Raw genomic sequence first — 16734 nt, forward strand, 5'->3', positions numbered from 1 at the left:
TCTTCCGATAGGCTGATGATAACTTAACCCAGATATTTAACATTTCAGAGAGAAAAATGGAACCTAAACTGTCTTTCCAAGCTGCTTTCCCAGCCTTTGCCTGGTGGGAAGTCACAGGGATACCCCACCTCATGTTTCTAATCCAGAAACTGGGTGTAGGTTGTGTCTTTTTGGGAAAGATTATTTTTAGAAAAGTGGAATTCCCCAAAACTTAAAAAATGTCACAGACTAGTGAATTTTCTTTAAAAAAGAAAAGTTAATAATGTTGAGGTTTGACGTGGGGGCTAACTTTGATTTCTGCCAAATTAGGACATTAAAAAAACACACACCTCTACTATGTGCCAATGCATCCTTTGTTTTGTTATTTTTAAAGGTTATTTTGGCACCAAACCTAGAAAAGAGCTCAAATAGAGGGCAGTCTTTATTCAAATTGAAATGAATATGAACTCCTCGAGTTGTTTTTCTTTTTCTCACTTAGTTGTTGGCCAGTGAGAACAGTGTTGTCAGGGTTTGGTAACTCCTTTTCTAGAATATGTGCTGTTAATTTCGTCAGTTAAAATTATTACCTGGGATGCTGGCAGTCAGTAAATATTTGTTGAATGATAAATGCCTGCATAGAAACCTAAATGATCAGTCATGTATTCAAATATCATTTAATATTTTGATTAGTATAGTCATTAAGTATCCTTTTGACTATATCTGTCCATAAATATAGGTCTGACCCCCAGAACCATAGAATTTTGGAACTATGAGGTGACCTGTAATTTATCCATCTGCATTAAGTAGATACTTTTGAGATAATGTGGTGACCACTTTAAGGTTGTGACTCAGGCAGGACTAGAATTCAGGTTTCCGGAGTCTTCTATTATATCCCTCCAAGTTGGTAGTCAGCCCATGAGTTGACCCTCTATTGTGATGGCAACAAAAGACTAAGAAATTAACACAGAATACTTCAGTGCATTCTTTCGTTACTCTGATCTTTGATCTACAGTCTTATTTGGAAAAGTTTAAAGTTTATTTTTTTTCAAAATTAAGATAACAAGGAATATGAGCAGTTTCTCTTTGTTGAGTGTGAAGAAATTTTTCCTCGTCTTTGAGCTTGCTCTTTGAGGAAGTGGAGAGAAGGAAAGTAAACTTTTTTTTTTCTCTAACGGTGCCTGTGGTGGGAGTAGTTTGCATGCCCTTTTTGTTTTCTTGGGTAGAATTAACTGACTTCAGTTAAAGTAGTTGGGATTATTTAAAAACGGATCTTATGCTTGCCGTAGAGGTGGAGGGTTTTGGCTTTAGAGGTTAATTCTTCTCCAAGAGTGAAAATTAACTTCTAAATCAGCCTGCAGAGCTAATGCAGTCACAGCACCCCCCTCCCCCCCCCCCCCCCCCAGCCGCCAGCCAGTGCACATGTGAAATGTGGATAAAATGAAAGGACCCATTTTTGACTTCAAGGCTAAGTCATGCTGAACCAGCTATGTTGAGGATCTTATTTTAAACATGTACACTCACAAAGTAGCGTTGTATGTATTTCCTTATTTATTGCTTGGACAGGAAGCCTCCCTGATGCTTGTGGAAGGTAGAGAGTTGTCAAAAGCAAACTGGGATTGGGCAGTGGATTGGGGTTTACAGTTTCCAGTGAACCAGAATTTCGCATGGTTCCCTTGGCCAAGATGAACCACCATCTTGAGGTGTTCTGTATTTCTTGAGGGGAATTTTAGGAAAGGTCCCTATTTTGTGTGTTTGACCTGTGTAATCCCCTAGTGTGCTTTCAGGCATGTGTGTTTCTTGTCTGTTCTTTTGTATATAAGACAGTTTGAAGCTCTGGCTTTTAAAATGTTACCTTTCTTTGTCATCTTATTCTTATAGTCTCTAGATTTGTAGAGGCTGTTTATAAATATACAGATGTACAGCTCAGGACATTTTAAATGTATTTATCTGAATTGGACAGTTTCTATCCTGAAACTGCACAGTGTGGATTTAAACTATTAAAGCATCATGTTTTAAGTTTCCTAACTGGATGGAATTCTAGTGATGTGATAGGTGTGCTGATTGGACAAATGAAATCGTTATTTAATCACAAGCTTGTTTAACAGGCTGGCACTGTGTTAAGTTGTGCCTTCTCTGCTACAAGGAAAAGGTCCCCGTGACCACGCACCCAGCCCTCTGGGCCGTAGCTAACCCTTTCTGTTTTTCCCTCTCTAGGTTTTGGAAATCTTGTCTCCAGATTGCTGGAATTGACTTGCTCAACTGACTCACTCACTCTCAGTGGAGACAAAGAGAAGTAATGCTTTGTGCTGACTCATATTTGAATCAAAGCATCGCGGAAAGAACCAGTGATACTCTGTCACTGAGCTTCCTAAGACTTCTGAAGATAAGAAGTTAGAGGAATATACATTTTCTTTTTGAACTTTTATAACAAATATTTGCTGTAGTTTTGAAGCCCAGGACTGCTGGGGGTGTGAGTGACAAGTATTACAAGTGGCCTTATTCCAAGTCCAGAAATTCCTCAGCCAGATTCTTATTTTATACACAGCCCTGAAGTGACAGGAAACATGCCAACTCAATCCCTCTTAGTGTATATGGATGGACCGGAAGTTATTGGCAATTCTCTTGGCAGCCAGATGGAGCTAGATGATGCCATGTCAGTAAAAGGGACCACCGCTGTTCCTTTCAGAGCCACGCAAGAGAAGAGCATCATCCAAATCGAAGGCTACACGCCCTTGGACTGCATGTTCTGCAGTCAGACCTTCACCCGCTCTGAAGACCTCAACAAGCACGTGCTGCTGCAGCACCGGCCCACCCTCTGTGAGCCCGCAGTTCTGCGTGTGGAAGCAGAGTATCTCAGTCCTCTAGATAAAGGCCAGGTGCGAACAGAGCCGCCCAAGGACAAGAGTGGCAAAGAAAATGAAGACTTGAGCTGTGAAGTTTGTGGGCAGACATTCAGAGCCGCGTATGAGGTTGAGATCCACATGAAGACACACAAGGACTCTTTCACCTACGGGTGTCACGTGTGCGGACGGAGGTTCAAGGAGCCCTGGTTTCTGAAGAACCACATGCGAACACACAATGGCAAGTCGGGGGCCAAGAGCAAGTTGCAGCAGGGCTTGGAAAGCCCGGTCACCATCAACGAGGTTGTCCAGCACCAGGCTGCGGAGAGCATCTCCTCTCCTTACAAGATCTGCATGGTTTGTGGCTTCCTATTTCCAAATATAGAAAGTCTGATTGATCACAGGAAGATGCACACCAAAGACACGGCTTCCGGTGGCAGCAGTCCCCAGGCAGACTCCGAGCAGACGGGAATGCCAGCCCCTAGAGACGAGTTCCTGCAGTTCCTAAACCTCAGACCCAAAGCTCACCCTGAAACTACGAAGCAGCCCACCAGATGGATACCTCAGCTCGACCCGTTCACCACCTACCAGGCCTGGCAGCTGGCCACCAAGGGCAAAGTCGCTGTCTGCCGGGAGGTGAAGGAGCAGCCCGGGCAGGAAGGGAGCACCGACAACGATGATTCAGACAAAGAAGAGCTTGGAGAAATCTGGAACGGGAGTAAAAGCCATCCTGAAGGTTCTGGAAAGTCCAGGTCCAATAAGAGCGGTTGTACAGGCCTAGCACAAGATAAGGAGAAGCCTAGACATGCCAACGGTGAAGTGCCTTCTGGGGACGTGGACCCCAAGTTGTCCAGTAAGAGTGAGAAGCCCACGCATTGCTCTGAGTGTGGCAAGGTGTTCAGAACCTACCACCAGCTGGTCCTGCACTCGAGAGTTCACAAGAAGGACCGGAGGACAGACGCCGAGTCGCCAACCATGTCTGTGGATGGCCGGCAGCCTAGGACGTGTTCCCCAGACCTAGCCGGCACCCTTGATGAAAACGGACCCACAGATCGAGAAGGAGGCTCTGAAGATGGATCCGAGGACGGACTTCCCGAAGGCCTCCATCTGGGTAAGCTGCGTGTTGGGAGCGGCCCTCTGCAGGGCACGGGCAGCTCAGGGTCCGGGGCCTTGGAGTCCAGGCTGTTGGGATACCACCCTGTCGAAAGTCGCTTACCTCCTCTGGGTTGAGTTAAAAGGCCCCTCTATCAAGGTTTCTTCCTGTTCTGAAAGTTCTGGGATTTTATAGTTTGCTGATAAAGGACACACGTTATTTTACCTTGTGCATCAGCCTAAAGTGATGCTGCCTCAGTGGGGTGGTTTTGCCCCAGAGCAGCGGTCGCCAACCTTTCGGACCTCACGGACCACCAGAGGTCCGCGGACCACGGGTTGGCGACCGCTGCTCCAAAGGTTTCCTTAAACCAGCGGTCGCCAGCCTTTTGGACCTCATGGGCCACCGGTTGGCGACTGCTGCCCCAGAGGACATCTGGCAGTGTCTGGAGACACTTTTGGTTGGCACAACTGTGTGGGGTGTGTGCTGCTGGCACCCAGTGGGTGGAGGCCAGGTACGCTGCTAAACATCCCCCAATGCACAGACGGCCCCACAACAGAGAAAGATCCTCCCAAACTCAGTAGCACAGGGTTGAGACCCTGGCTTTGCTTAAGTTTTTTATTGCATTCCTGATCTTATCTATAAAAATAAGTTACCTTTATGCAGTAAACTTCCCTGTCTGCCAAGGCCCAGCTCTCTTATGTTTATTGCAAATGGATTTCCAGTGGTGAGAAGGCACTAGGAATGATGGGTAACCAGCGTGAGAATACTGCTGTTAGAGACACCACTATCCCGTCCTTTGTGTCTGGGGGTAGTGTTCATTAAGTTAGCTCAGAAATAAATGTGTCTAAAATACAGGGCATGCCCTGGCCGGCTTGGCTCAGTGGATAGAACATCGGCCTGCGGACTAAAAGGTCCCAGGTTCGATTCCGGCCAAGGGCACGTGCCCGGGTTGCGGGCTCCATCCCCAGTAGGGGGCGTGCAGGAGCGATCAGTGATTCTCTCTCATCATGGATGTTTCTCTCTCTCTCTCCCTCTCCCTTCCTCTCTGAAATCAATAAAGAAATATATTTAAAAAAAAAAAAATACAGGGCATGTGAACAACCAGCGGTGTTTTCAAGCAATCTCATTTGCTCTGCCAAGTTTCTACTGTGCTAATGACATTTATTATGGGAACCGGAAGCTGCTATTGAAGGCTGGTTAACATGTTGCTGGAGTCCCAGTGGACGCTAGCCAGGGCAGAGGACTCCACCTCTCCTCACCCCGAGCTTCTCATCCATTTGACCATATTTTGCTTGAATAAAGAATTCTGCTGCTTGAAAACAGTTTTAAAACCCAGCAAGTGGATGATGAGGACATGAGTTGGTTTTAGAGAAACTTTATCATTTAGAAAAGTGTTTCCAGTTAAAACAAATGCTGCCTTGTGTTATAACTTGACTGGATGTCTGTAAGAGGTCTGCGCGTGAGACCCAAGATGAGTTTAACCAGATAACACATTGGACTCTCCATCCTCTTTTAAGCCTGTGCCCGGTTCTTTTTCTGATCACGTGATGGATGTGAGAGCTGTGGTTTTCATGTCAGATATTTAGACTGCTTTGAGTTTCCTGGGACGCAGGAAACCTGGCACTTAGAGAGCTACCATCTTCAGTGTTCAGAAGTCCAGAAAATACATTATGGTGTCTTAGTAACATCATAAAAAACTTAAAGCCCAGCCCTCTAGCCTTCCATGTGGTATCATTCAGAGTCAGTTCTGTTCAGGGCCATGTTGGGAAAAAATGAGGCTCCTGAGATGCTCCAGTGCTCCGAGAGAAATGAAATGGCCAGTGCATGTTCTGCCAGCAGGTGGTGTGGGCAGAAGAACCTGGTGGAATGGCAGTCAGTGTGGCTCAGTGGTTGAGCATCGACCCATGAACCAGGAGGTCACAGTTCAATGCCGATCAGGGCATGGGTTTCGGGCTCGATCCTCAGTAGAGGGCGTGTAGGAGGCAGCCAATCAAGGATTCTCTCTCAGTTGATGTTTCTATCTGTCTCTCCCTCTCCTTCCTTTCTCTGAAATCAATAAAAACTTATTTAAATTTTTTAATTAAAAAAATAAGCACCTGGTGGAAAACTTGGGCTTGGTCATTGGGCAACTAGAATACCCATTATACCTGGGAGCGCCAAGACCCGGGTTTAGTCTGGTTCTGCCACTGCATTGTTTTGTGACTGATTATGTGTTGCTTAACCTTTCTTTGCCCTGATTTCCCTGTTTGCGAAATTGGTTCATCGAAATTTTCCTTGTCTTTCACCTCTCAAGGATGATTTCAATAGCTTTCCTATAAAAAGTTCAGTCCTTAAAGGACAGCACTGTAAAATCAAAGGTGATGCTAAAAAGAGCAGGAACCAGGTAGATGTGGGCATTTCATGTCCTTTCTGCTAGAACATAGGCATTGCCTAACTTTTTGGATCTGATGCAACATACCATAAATCCTGACACATAGTTGGAAGTAGGAAATTGCGATTAAGGTACCAACCCAGCGACAAACTCAGCTAGTTGAGTGTGATTGTAAGGAGAGCTGGGTGTTCTGTATGCAGGGAATTGTTTCTCCTAGATTTCTGAGGCTGAGGCAAAAGTAGGCTTGCAGTTGTATGTGACAGACTTTATTCTTGTATTTATTAATTACTGTATTTTCCATTTGAGCAACTGTAAACCTACTTTTGCCCTGCCCTGTATTGTGATGATGTCTTCTGGTCTAGATTGTGTTTACTATAATTTATTATCAACCTGGCTTTCTTTAGATTTATTTTTTTGGTTTTAATATGAGAGGAGAGGAGAGAGAGAGAAACATCAATGATGAGAGAAAATCATTGATCAACTGTCTCCTGCACGCCCCGCATTGGGGATTGAGCCCACAACCTGGGCTTGTGCCCTGACTGGGAATCAAACTGTGACCTCCTGGTTCACAGGTTGACATTTAACTACTAAGCCACAACGGCTGGGCATAGATTTACTTTTAAGAAGATCCAAAAGGGAAGTAAATAATTCATTACAAGTTTTGTTCTAGCTTTTATAAGTGGGTTTAATAATAGTTCCTGTGATTACTTTTTAAAGTCCTTGTGGCACCTTTTTTTAGATCCAGGGTTGTCTCTGCCATGTTAGCACATGTGGAGGTGTTCAGAGGTTACTCGGTGGACACATTTTCCTCAGGGGAACTTAGGGTGACAGAGTGTATGGTCCTGTCTGTGTTGTACCTGGAGGCTGACTGAGGGCTGGCTTGTAAGCTGCTTTTTAAAATCAGTGAGCTATAAATAATAGAGAATGTGAAATGTGGAAGGAGCAGGGGAGAGAGAAGCCTTTTAGTTGAAAATAAGTTTTTCAAGGCAAAATGACCAGTTTAGTTATGCTAAATTTTAATAGCTGTCCCACTCATCATATTGTAATGCTCATAAGATGAGCTCTACAATAAGAGGATGTTGAGCTAAAACTTAACCACTCATTTTTTGGGGGAGCGGGTATTTTCACTGCAGTATATAACTAATTAATTGTCTTTTGGAGGGCTGGCGTGATGTTTAACAATCCTTTAATTATGTGTCCCCAGTTGACCTTTGCTCTGTTGCCTGTAAGATACACTGTCCCGATCACCCTGTCCAGATTGAAGTGTAAGGTTTAACGCGTTGTAATTGAGGACAGGTTTGATTTGTCAGCTAGATTGCGGCCATGTGTGTGCTGTGGACAATACAATCTGCTTTCCAGAACGTTGCTAAGTGTTGACAAACTTTCCTAGGTGGTTGCTGGTGCCAAACCTTTTATTTTCTGTGAAGATTAAGTTGTGCTTGCTACCCTCTAGTGGTAACTTGCCCAATCTTAAGATAAAAGTCTATTTTCCCTGGTGGTTGGGAAAATTGGTGATTTATATTGGCTCAGTTTTCTAAATTAGACTTGTTCTGAAGAAGCTGGTTGTTCCAGCCGTTTGTGTAGGTCCGGCTCCAGCTGGCCAGATCCTGCTCGTTCTGCCACGTGGAGAGTGCTGCCTGCGCATCTGGCTGTCAGTGAACTTTCCCTGATTAGCAAATGGAAAACTCAGTCTTTTTTAAAAATATATATTTTTATTGATTTCAGAGAGGAAGGGAGAGGGAGAGAGAGATAGAAACATCAACGATGAGAGAGAGTCATTGATCGACAGCCTCCTGCACACCCCACACTGGGGATCGAGCTTGCAACCCGGGCGTGTGCCCTGACCAGGAATCGAACTGTGACTTCTTGGTTCGTAGGTTGATGCTCAACCACTGAGTCATCCCAGCTGGGCAGAAGACTCAGTCTTTAACAGCAAACTGCTGCAGCCCAAAAACCCACCCCAAACACACAAAACTAAACACGCGCATGATATAAAACTGCAGACAACCTCAAAACATTTGGTGTGTTTTTAGCCTTTATGGTTTACTCAACACTAATATAAAAGTTATTGTATGCTTTTGAAAAATCTTTCCATCAAGAAAATTTCAGTCAACTCGCCTTATTGATGTACTTGAGCTGTCTTTTTACACATTTTTGTTTCTGCTTTTAGATAAAAATGACGATGGAGGCAAAATAAAGCATCTGACATCCTCAAGAGAATGTAGTTATTGTGGAAAGTTTTTCCGTTCAAATTATTACCTCAATATTCATCTCAGAACGCATACAGGTAAGGAACTTTTTAGATTTTTTAAAAGGATGTATTAGGCAAAAGAATTATGAGGTGTTTTTTTGTCTGATTTTTATTGTTGTTCAGATAATCTGGTAGGTCCTTGGACTAGTTTAAGAATAAATGTGTAGCATGCAGTTGCAGCTGTCATTTTAATACTTTCAGTATCATTGTAACTTGAACTATTGTTCCTATTTTGAAATTAGTTTCCTGTTTAGTTTCTGATTACCGTATTCTCTCATTTTCAAACCTCTTTCATGTGTTTTTTAAAATTTTTTTATTGATTGCTTTTATTTTTATTTTTTTTCTAATATATTTTATTGATTTTTTACAGAGAGGAAGAGAGAGGGATAGAGAGTTAGAAACATCGATGAGAGAGAAACATCGATCAGCTGCCTCTTGCACACCCCCTACTGGGGATGTGCCCGCAACCAAGGTACATGCCCTTGACCGGAATCGAACCTGGGACCTTTCAGTCCGCAGGCCGACGCTCTATCCACTGAGCCAAACCGGTTTCGGCTTATTGATTGCTTTTCGAGAGAGAAACATTGATTTGTTATTTCACTTATTTATGCATTCTTTTACTTTTAAATTCAATTTGTTGGGGTGACATTGGCTAATAAAATTATAGGTTTCAGGTATACAATTCTATCACACATCACCTGTATATTTAACATCCCAAGTCAAGTCTCCTTTCATCACCACTTATTCCCCCTTCCCTCTAGCAATCACCTTACTATTGACATTGGTTGATTCTTGTATGTGCCCTGACTGGGGCATGGAAACTTGAAACCTTGGCAAAGTTATCAGGACAATGCTCTAACCAGTTGAGCTACCCAGCCAGGGCCTTTAATGTATTTTAAGGCCACAGCTTCTTTGTATTTTTATAGTTTAGAATTAAACGGGAATATATTTTACAGATTTTTCTTTAGATTGTGGAAGCAGCTGTAATAATGGGTAGAAAGCTGCGTGCACTTGAATTTCATCTCTTCCTCTCACTAGCTATGCAACTTTGGTCAAGTGATTGAACCTTTCTGCGCCCCCGTTTTCTGAGCTGTAAAGGATAATAATATTCACTTTCATGGGGCTATTATGAAGGTTAAAGAAGTATAAAGTGTTGCTATTTTATTTTTAAAATTAAGACATATTCACATGTTCAAATACTCAGTATAGTAAGCGTGGTAAAGCAAACACCTCGCGAGGACTCCTGGATATGAAGATTAGTAGATGGAGAGGGAAAAGGAAAGAGCCCTGTATTCTGTGTGAGATTCTTGAAGTTTCTAAAGATCTCTTTTGATTTTTTTCATAAACTTCTGTAATACGGTAGTGTTTCTTGTTTTAGGTGAAAAACCATACAAATGTGAATTTTGTGACTATGCTGCAGCCCAGAAGACCTCTCTACGGTATCACTTGGAGAGACACCACAAAGATAAGCAGGTCGATGTGGCCGCTGAGGTCAAGAGCGAAGGGAAAAACCAGGAGCCCGAAGATGCACTACTCATCGCCGACAGTGCGCAAACCAAAAATTTGAAAAGATTTCTCGATGGTGCCAAAGATGTGAAAGGCAGCCCACCTGCCAAGCAACCCAAGGGCATGGGCCCTGCCTTTCAGAATGTTCTGGGCAGCGCTGTCCTCTCGCCAGTCCACAAAGATACTCAGGATTTCAATAAAAATGCAACTGAAGGTCGTGCTGATCAGATAGGCAGACACCCTGCCCCTGCTTATTTGGACGTGTTAAAGAAGAGACCAGCGCCCGAAGCGCAGGCCATCAACCTCGCTCGCAGAGCAGAAGTGGCTGCTCCGCCTCATCCTCACGCAGACGCCACTGCCGCCCGCAAGGCCGAGGTCGGCCTCAGAGAGAAGGCAGAGGTGGCAGCGGACAGCAGAGTGAAGCCCAGCATGGACTGTCAAGAGAAACCTTTAAACTTATCCCTCGGGGCGCTTCACAGTTACCCGGCAATTTCTTTGAGCAAGAGTTTAATCCCAAGTATCACCTGCCCATTTTGTACCTTCAAGACCTTTTATCCAGAAGTTTTAATGATGCATCAGAGACTGGAGCATAAATACAATCCCGACGGTCACAAAAACTGTAGAAACAAGTCTTGGCTTAGAAACAGACGCACTGGCTGCCCACCAGCTCTACTGGGAAAAGACGTGCCTCCCTTGTCCGGTTTCCCCAAGCCCAAGCCCAAGCCCAAGCCCGCCTTCCTGGCCCAGTCCAAGACCCTGCCGTCAGAGAAGGGGAAGCCGGGCCCCGCGGGGCCAGGCAAGGCCCCTCTGGCCTCAGGGATCGACTCTAGCACTTTAGCCCCCAGTAACCTGAAGTCGCACAGGCCACAGCCCAGTGTCGGGGCTCAGGGGCCTCCGGCCGCCAGGCAGCAGCCCTCGGAGATGTTTTCTAAAAGCGGAGTTTCTCCTGCCCCGGAGAAGACGAAGAGGCCAGAGACAAAGTTCAAAGCCCCGGTGGTCTCCGTGTCCCAGCCCTCGATGAGCAGCACCAGCAATGGCTCGGCCAAGCACGATGGCCTGTGGCCACCCCCGGGAAGGGACTACTTCTGTGGCCGCAGCGCGAGCGTCGCCAGCCCGGAGCTCGGAGAGCCGCTTCCCAAGCGGCCAAAAGCCGGGCCCGTGGTCCTAGATGCGGAGCAGCCCGGGCCCCACTACCGGAGGGTCCTCGACCTGCCCAAGTACCCGGCGGTCCGCGGAATCACATCGCTGCTGCCCCAGGAGTACGCGTGCCCGCCGCCAACGGTGCTGCCCGCCAAGCCGCGGTTCCTGGCATCAGGCGAGATCGACTCCTCCAATGTGCTGACCATACACAAGTCCTATGGCGGGCCCGGCTCACTCTACACGTGTGCCCCTGCGGGCCCCGCGGCTGGCGCGGCCCTGGAAGGTACTGCCCAGCCCGGTTCAGCTGTGCGTTCTTGTGGCGGTTTCTCACGGGGACAGAACATGGGGGGAGGTGTCTGACAGCGAGACGTTCCTGGGCTTGGCAATGGTGTTTGGTCTCCAAAGCTCAGCCCTCCAGGGTTCGGTCTTATGCCTGAGTTTTGACTTTATCTTGCTAATTTAATCTTTCTACCTTGTGGGGCTGATAATCCAAAAGGCTGTTGAGGATCCCTGACCTGACCCTCTCCTGCTCGGAAATCTCAGGTGCCATTTAGCCCCAGTCACCTCCCCCCATCAGGTCTTCTCCCACAGATGTGGTGCCCAGCGCTCATGCCCAACCTACCCTGGGATTTGAGATTTGGGGAACTTCTGCCCACATCTTCCCACCCCTCCTAGGCTGTCCGCTCCTTTAGAGTGGAACACGCATCTTGGAGAACTTGAATTGCCTGCAGCCCTCATGTGCTGTCCCCACAAGGCGGCAGTCCAGGGGGAGGAAGTAAATACTACCTGACGACCCTGACTTGTCATGAGTAGACCCTGTGCGAACAATCTTTTGAGCAGTTTTGATGTCAGGACCAATAGAATTATACTGCCTACTTAGTCCTTGGGAAATACTAGGAGAATTTCAAAAGTGCCATTACTTCCCCCAAATATGTCAGTTGTTAGCTTGTAGATAACTCGCACTCTCCCCATGGGAGTGTGTTCAAAGCCTCTGCTTCCTCATGGCAGCGTTTCGCAGGGGTGTCTGCCTGTGAAAGGGCAGCTGAGCGTGTCCTGGGCCTTTCCCACTCGGCAGACTGGGTTAAACCATCTCACCCTCCTGCGGAATGTAAGCTCTGCTGGTCTGCGCTGCCTCAAGGGCCAAACCCCTCAGTGCTTATTAGTGTCAGGTTATGGGTTGTGTATGGTGCCAGTACTCCATCAGGGGTAGCTTGATGTGAATTGATCGCTAATTAAAAAACAATTGCTTTCAACACTCCAGTGATTTAAAAAGTTGCGATGAAATATTAATTTTTGTTGCCTTTTGATTAAAGCATCCCCCCCCCCCCCGCACTTAAAACGGACACGAGTCAAAACTTTGTCTTGATGAGAAAATACCATGTTGCAAGTAAAGTCCTTTTTTAAATGAGTGTTTTTTCTCTTCTACAGTTTTGGCTCATGATGCATTTAGGTTTAAAGTATATTATGCTGCCTTTTTTCTTTTGGCTTTTTAGGTCTTTCTACAACAGCCAGGACTTTGAGAATTTTGGCTTTAGTGACTTAAAATCCTGTGGTAACACATGTCTTCCTGGCACTTAAGACGAGTGGACTGGTGGGCTCCGACCACATTATAAGAGTTAGGAATTTAGAAACTTGACCTCTGACAGCCCACCCACAGCTTACCTCATCGCTTAAACAAAATTCTAAATGCCCTTTTTACTTCTTTTCCAATCAGGAAAAAGGCCTGTGTCGTATCAACACTTATCTAGCAGCATGCTTCAAAAGAGAAACTATGAGAATTTTACTGGGAATGCACATTATCGGCCAAATGACAAAAAAACTTGATTTCCTATTTTGGGGAAGAAAGGTGAGCATATATATAATGTATTGATTTTGTTTAATTGAAAATAAGCCATCTAGCTTAGCCAATATAATAGAAAGTAAAATTGCTTTTAATTTTCATTTTTAGGTATTTTATTAAAATGTAGAGTGCTCAGGAAAGCAATAGTAAGATAGCAACTGAAAGTTAGTAAGCAGTTACTTTGTGGTAGGCATTGAATGTTTTATAAACACGATTTTATTTCATCCTTCCAGCAGGTGGCGGTAGGTCAGGCATCAGCAGATTGTGTTCTCTGCTTGTTTTTGTCAGTGCCGTTTTATTGGCACCTGGCCATGATACTGTCTGTGGCTGCAGAGTTGGGTAGTTGTGAGAGGAACAGATTATTACTGACAGATTACCTGCACTGTGCACTACAGCCGATCAGTAACAGTACAGGCTGACTGTCCTGTCTGTCCAGCACTGGCCTTTTCCTGCAACCTCCGGACTTTTAGAGAGAGAAGCGGGGAGGGGGAGAGGGAAAAGGGGAGGGAAGGGAAAGAGGGAGGGGGAGAGAGAGAGAGGGAGGGAGAAACACTGATGTGAGAAAGAAACATCGGTTGCCTCCAGTATGCACCCCAACCAACTGGGACTGATCCTGCAATCTGGGCATGTGCCCGGATAGGGAATCAAACCGGTATCCTTTTGGCACATGGGAGCATGTTCAACCAGCTGAGCCACAGTGGCCAGGGCCCTGCACCCTCTTGTCAAACAACCTTTCTGATACTTCAGGACCAGCTCACATACCATTTCTGCAAATGTTTGCAGAGAGCCAGGGCTTCTTCCCCATGTGTATTGCCTCTGCCTGTGTGGTTCATGCCCATTTCCGCCCGTCTTACCTAGCTAGATGTCCGACTCCTACCACTAGCTGAGCTCCAGAGGAGAGTCCTTCATCCAGTGCCTAGCCCATTGCCGGGAATGTCATCGATAACTAGATAGATGTTGAGCAAATAATGTTACAGATATTTTATGCACTTTCTTGTGGACAGAGGTTATTCTGAGTCACTTGTTTTGTTAACGACTCCTGGTCTGTCCATACATTTTCCTCTCAAAACGGTAGAAACTTGCAGTTTGTTGGAGTGGCAACTGGCTTTGCAGACTGAATTCACAGATGGGAATTCTGAGTCTTGGTTCAGTCTTCTTCGCCGAATCAGTTAAATAAATACCAATGACCATGGAAGTTGTGTGGCTTTATCTGTCTATTTGTCTGTCTCTCGCTACTTCCACTGCAGAGTTCAAGCTCCAGCGAACATGCAGGGCTCGAGCTCTGTGGTTCTGTTCCTTTGGTGCACTTGGAGTTGTTTTTTAATCACTCTTTCCTCCTTTGTTTCCCTTAGGTCTTGATGGATGTGTGCTCCATGAAGTTGAGTCAGTTCATCCTTCGAGAAAGTGAGCGGTGAAAGCTACTGAAATAAGCTGTGACTGTACTGTACATACGCGCAAGGAACACTACGTGCTGCAAAGGGGTTCTGTTAACTTTTGTACCAAATAGCAATAAAAACTTTAGTTGGAACAGTTGAGTTGTATACAAATGGAGACGGGAAATCTCTATTTTGTCCCTGAATAATATTTTTCTTTTTTTTAAGAATTGACCAAATAAGCAGAGTTTTTGCATACTTGAGTGCTGCTGAAAAGAATCATTTGGGCTGGGGGAGGGTGGGGAGAAAGTATATAATGCTTGCACCTCAGGTAAAATCTGTACATATATAAGTTGTACCTGCTTGTTTCAATACCCTGTGTATCCTTCTCCTCATGTAGCTCCTCACTCTGAGAAGTTCCTGCTATTTGTGCTCTTTCATTTAAGATGTACGTTTTAAAAATTTTTCTTGATGATTTGTATTATGTTAAATTGTCCGCAGTCTGTTGTCTTAAATTTTGTTAATGGAAGTATTGACCCTCTGTGAATATTGCTGCGTATGTCGAGGTCAGCTACTCTGATTTGGTGCCCTTGATCACAAACGTCACGGTGTCGCCCGGGGGAGCCGCTCCACGGGCCCCTCTGGGGAGCAGGTGTCTGCAGGGCAGCGCTTCCTCCGAGCAGCCACCTGCCAGCACCGCACCAAAGTGTATGTGGAGCTATTCAAATTAGTCTCCTCTCAAACGAATCATTTTTGTTGGAAAATTCAGTTTTTTTAGGTGTTTGCTTAAATTAGTAGATAAAAAATTAAATGCTAAATTATACATGATACAGATATTGGAAGCAATTTTCAAGGAAATTAAAGTTTTGGGGACATTTTTAGGTTTGTATTGGAAGTCAGTGCGTCTGCACTGGGGTCAGCAGTGGGCATATTCAGACACGTTGGTTCTGAATAAGAACTTCTGGCCCGAGCCTTCTGGTAACCGGGGAAGAAGTGGCCCGTTTCTAGACTTCGGTTGTCTTCCCATTTTTGGTTTTAAAGCAACAGCGTTTTCTCAGGACACATGCAATTTGGGTTTTAAAGAGAATAGAGCCACCAGTTGGCCAACTGGATGTTTTAAACTTCCGTCCCCTTAATTTGCAGTTTGTAGCTGAGTTCTCCAGCAGTCCCTGGGTTTATACCATAAAACATTTTACTAAGAAAACTGTTTGAAAAATAATTTTGCACTGTTAATGTTTCTTGTCTTAGGGGTAAAGTCCTAAGAGAATCTTGATTTTTTTGTTTGTTTGTTTTGTTTTCATTATGCAACATGAATGAGAAGTCTTAACTCCCATATGACAGGGAGACCGGCCTGAGATCAGTCTGCTGGCCTTGCAGCAAAGTGCTTCGTATCAGGAAAGCGTACACTATTAACCCCTTTTCCTGTTCACAAGCTGAGCCATATGTACATAATCTAGATTTTTGTTTCCATAGTTTTGCACTTTTATAGCCTATTTTTGAAGATTAACACATTTGCGAAGATGATTGACTTGATCATTGCTAATCTGATGAGTGTTACAGAAAGCTTGCTCTGACTATAAGTGTAAATCTTAAAGGGGGATACATCATAGTAGAGGGCTGAAACTTAAACCTGTATTTTAAAAAAATCACCAAATCTATGTGAAAACAAGTCAGTTCGTGTTATGCTGAAATTATGGGGGGTTTTCATATTTCTCCTTCCTAACCACATTTCTAAAAGTATAAAAATACCAGTTTTTTTTTTCTTTTTCACAGCCCTTGTATTCCAAAATATGTTATTATATTTTGTGTCCATCAGTATTAACTATTGGGATACTACTGGTTTTGTATGTTTTTTTCCTTTGGGACAACAGTACATATAATAGAGGTACAATCTGTTGGATTTTTGTTTATGTATTTATTTCATTCCAGTTTGATTTATTTTAATTGTTGATACTTAAGTTGTCAAACAGTAGATGTTACTTGTTTTATTTATGATATATTTCAGCTTAAAGTTATGTTATTATATGTGGATGTAAATATAGATTTGGTGTTTTGCAGTCTTGGTTTCTGGTCTTTATTGTGTTCTGGTCTCTGACTTTATTTATTTAAATACTTATAAACACAGTTTTAAACATTCACGATAGTAGCGAGATTAGTATAATGACTACCCTTGTCCTGAGCAGCATTTTGTGTCTTTCTGCGTCTACCCCAGCTTTCTGAAGCAAATCTCAGACCTGATTTAACTTATCTCTAAAACACAGTGCTAATTTTTATGATCACGTGGCTGAATGGCCAGGGTTCCTCGAGCCGGCTGCCATCTCACAGCTTGTAGGTTCAATCA

At 44.5% G+C, this 16734-nt stretch overlaps 1 protein-coding gene across 2 annotated transcripts; it reads left to right on the top strand.

Annotated features, from left to right (window-relative positions):
- The first annotated feature begins 2260 nt into the window (after nt 1-2260).
- ZNF217 (zinc finger protein 217) lies at nt 2261-16453 on the top strand. Of its 2 annotated transcripts, none has more exons than XM_008141320.3 (5): nt 2261-3930; nt 8454-8570; nt 9913-11463; nt 12895-13026; nt 14373-16453. In XM_008141320.3, the coding sequence occupies exons 1-4, from the start codon at nt 2544-2546 to the stop codon at nt 13002-13004; spliced, it is 3165 nt and encodes a 1054-aa protein (XP_008139542.2). In that variant the 5' UTR covers nt 2261-2543; the 3' UTR covers nt 13005-13026; nt 14373-16453. The 2 variants fall into 2 exon arrangements, with proteins under 2 accessions (XP_008139542.2, XP_054580187.1); XM_054724212.1 differs by having other exon boundaries at nt 9955-11463.
- Nucleotides 16454-16734: the final 281 nt, after the last annotated feature.

This window comes from Eptesicus fuscus, chromosome 12, assembly GCF_027574615.1.
Source record: "Eptesicus fuscus isolate TK198812 chromosome 12, DD_ASM_mEF_20220401, whole genome shotgun sequence".
Lineage (NCBI taxonomy): Eukaryota > Metazoa > Chordata > Mammalia > Chiroptera > Vespertilionidae > Eptesicus > Eptesicus fuscus.

Bases quoted from the DNA above. Each gene is read 5' to 3' on its own strand.
- ZNF217 (XM_008141320.3), top strand. From the start codon at position 2,544: ATGCCAACTCAATCCCTCTTAGTGTATATGGATGGACCGGAAGTTATT. The intron at 3,931-8,453 runs GTAAGCTGCGTG...TTCTGCTTTTAG, and splicing joins TCCCGAAGGCCTCCATCTGG to ATAAAAATGACGATGGAGGC. The intron at 8,571-9,912 runs GTAAGGAACTTT...TTCTTGTTTTAG, and splicing joins TCATCTCAGAACGCATACAG to GTGAAAAACCATACAAATGT.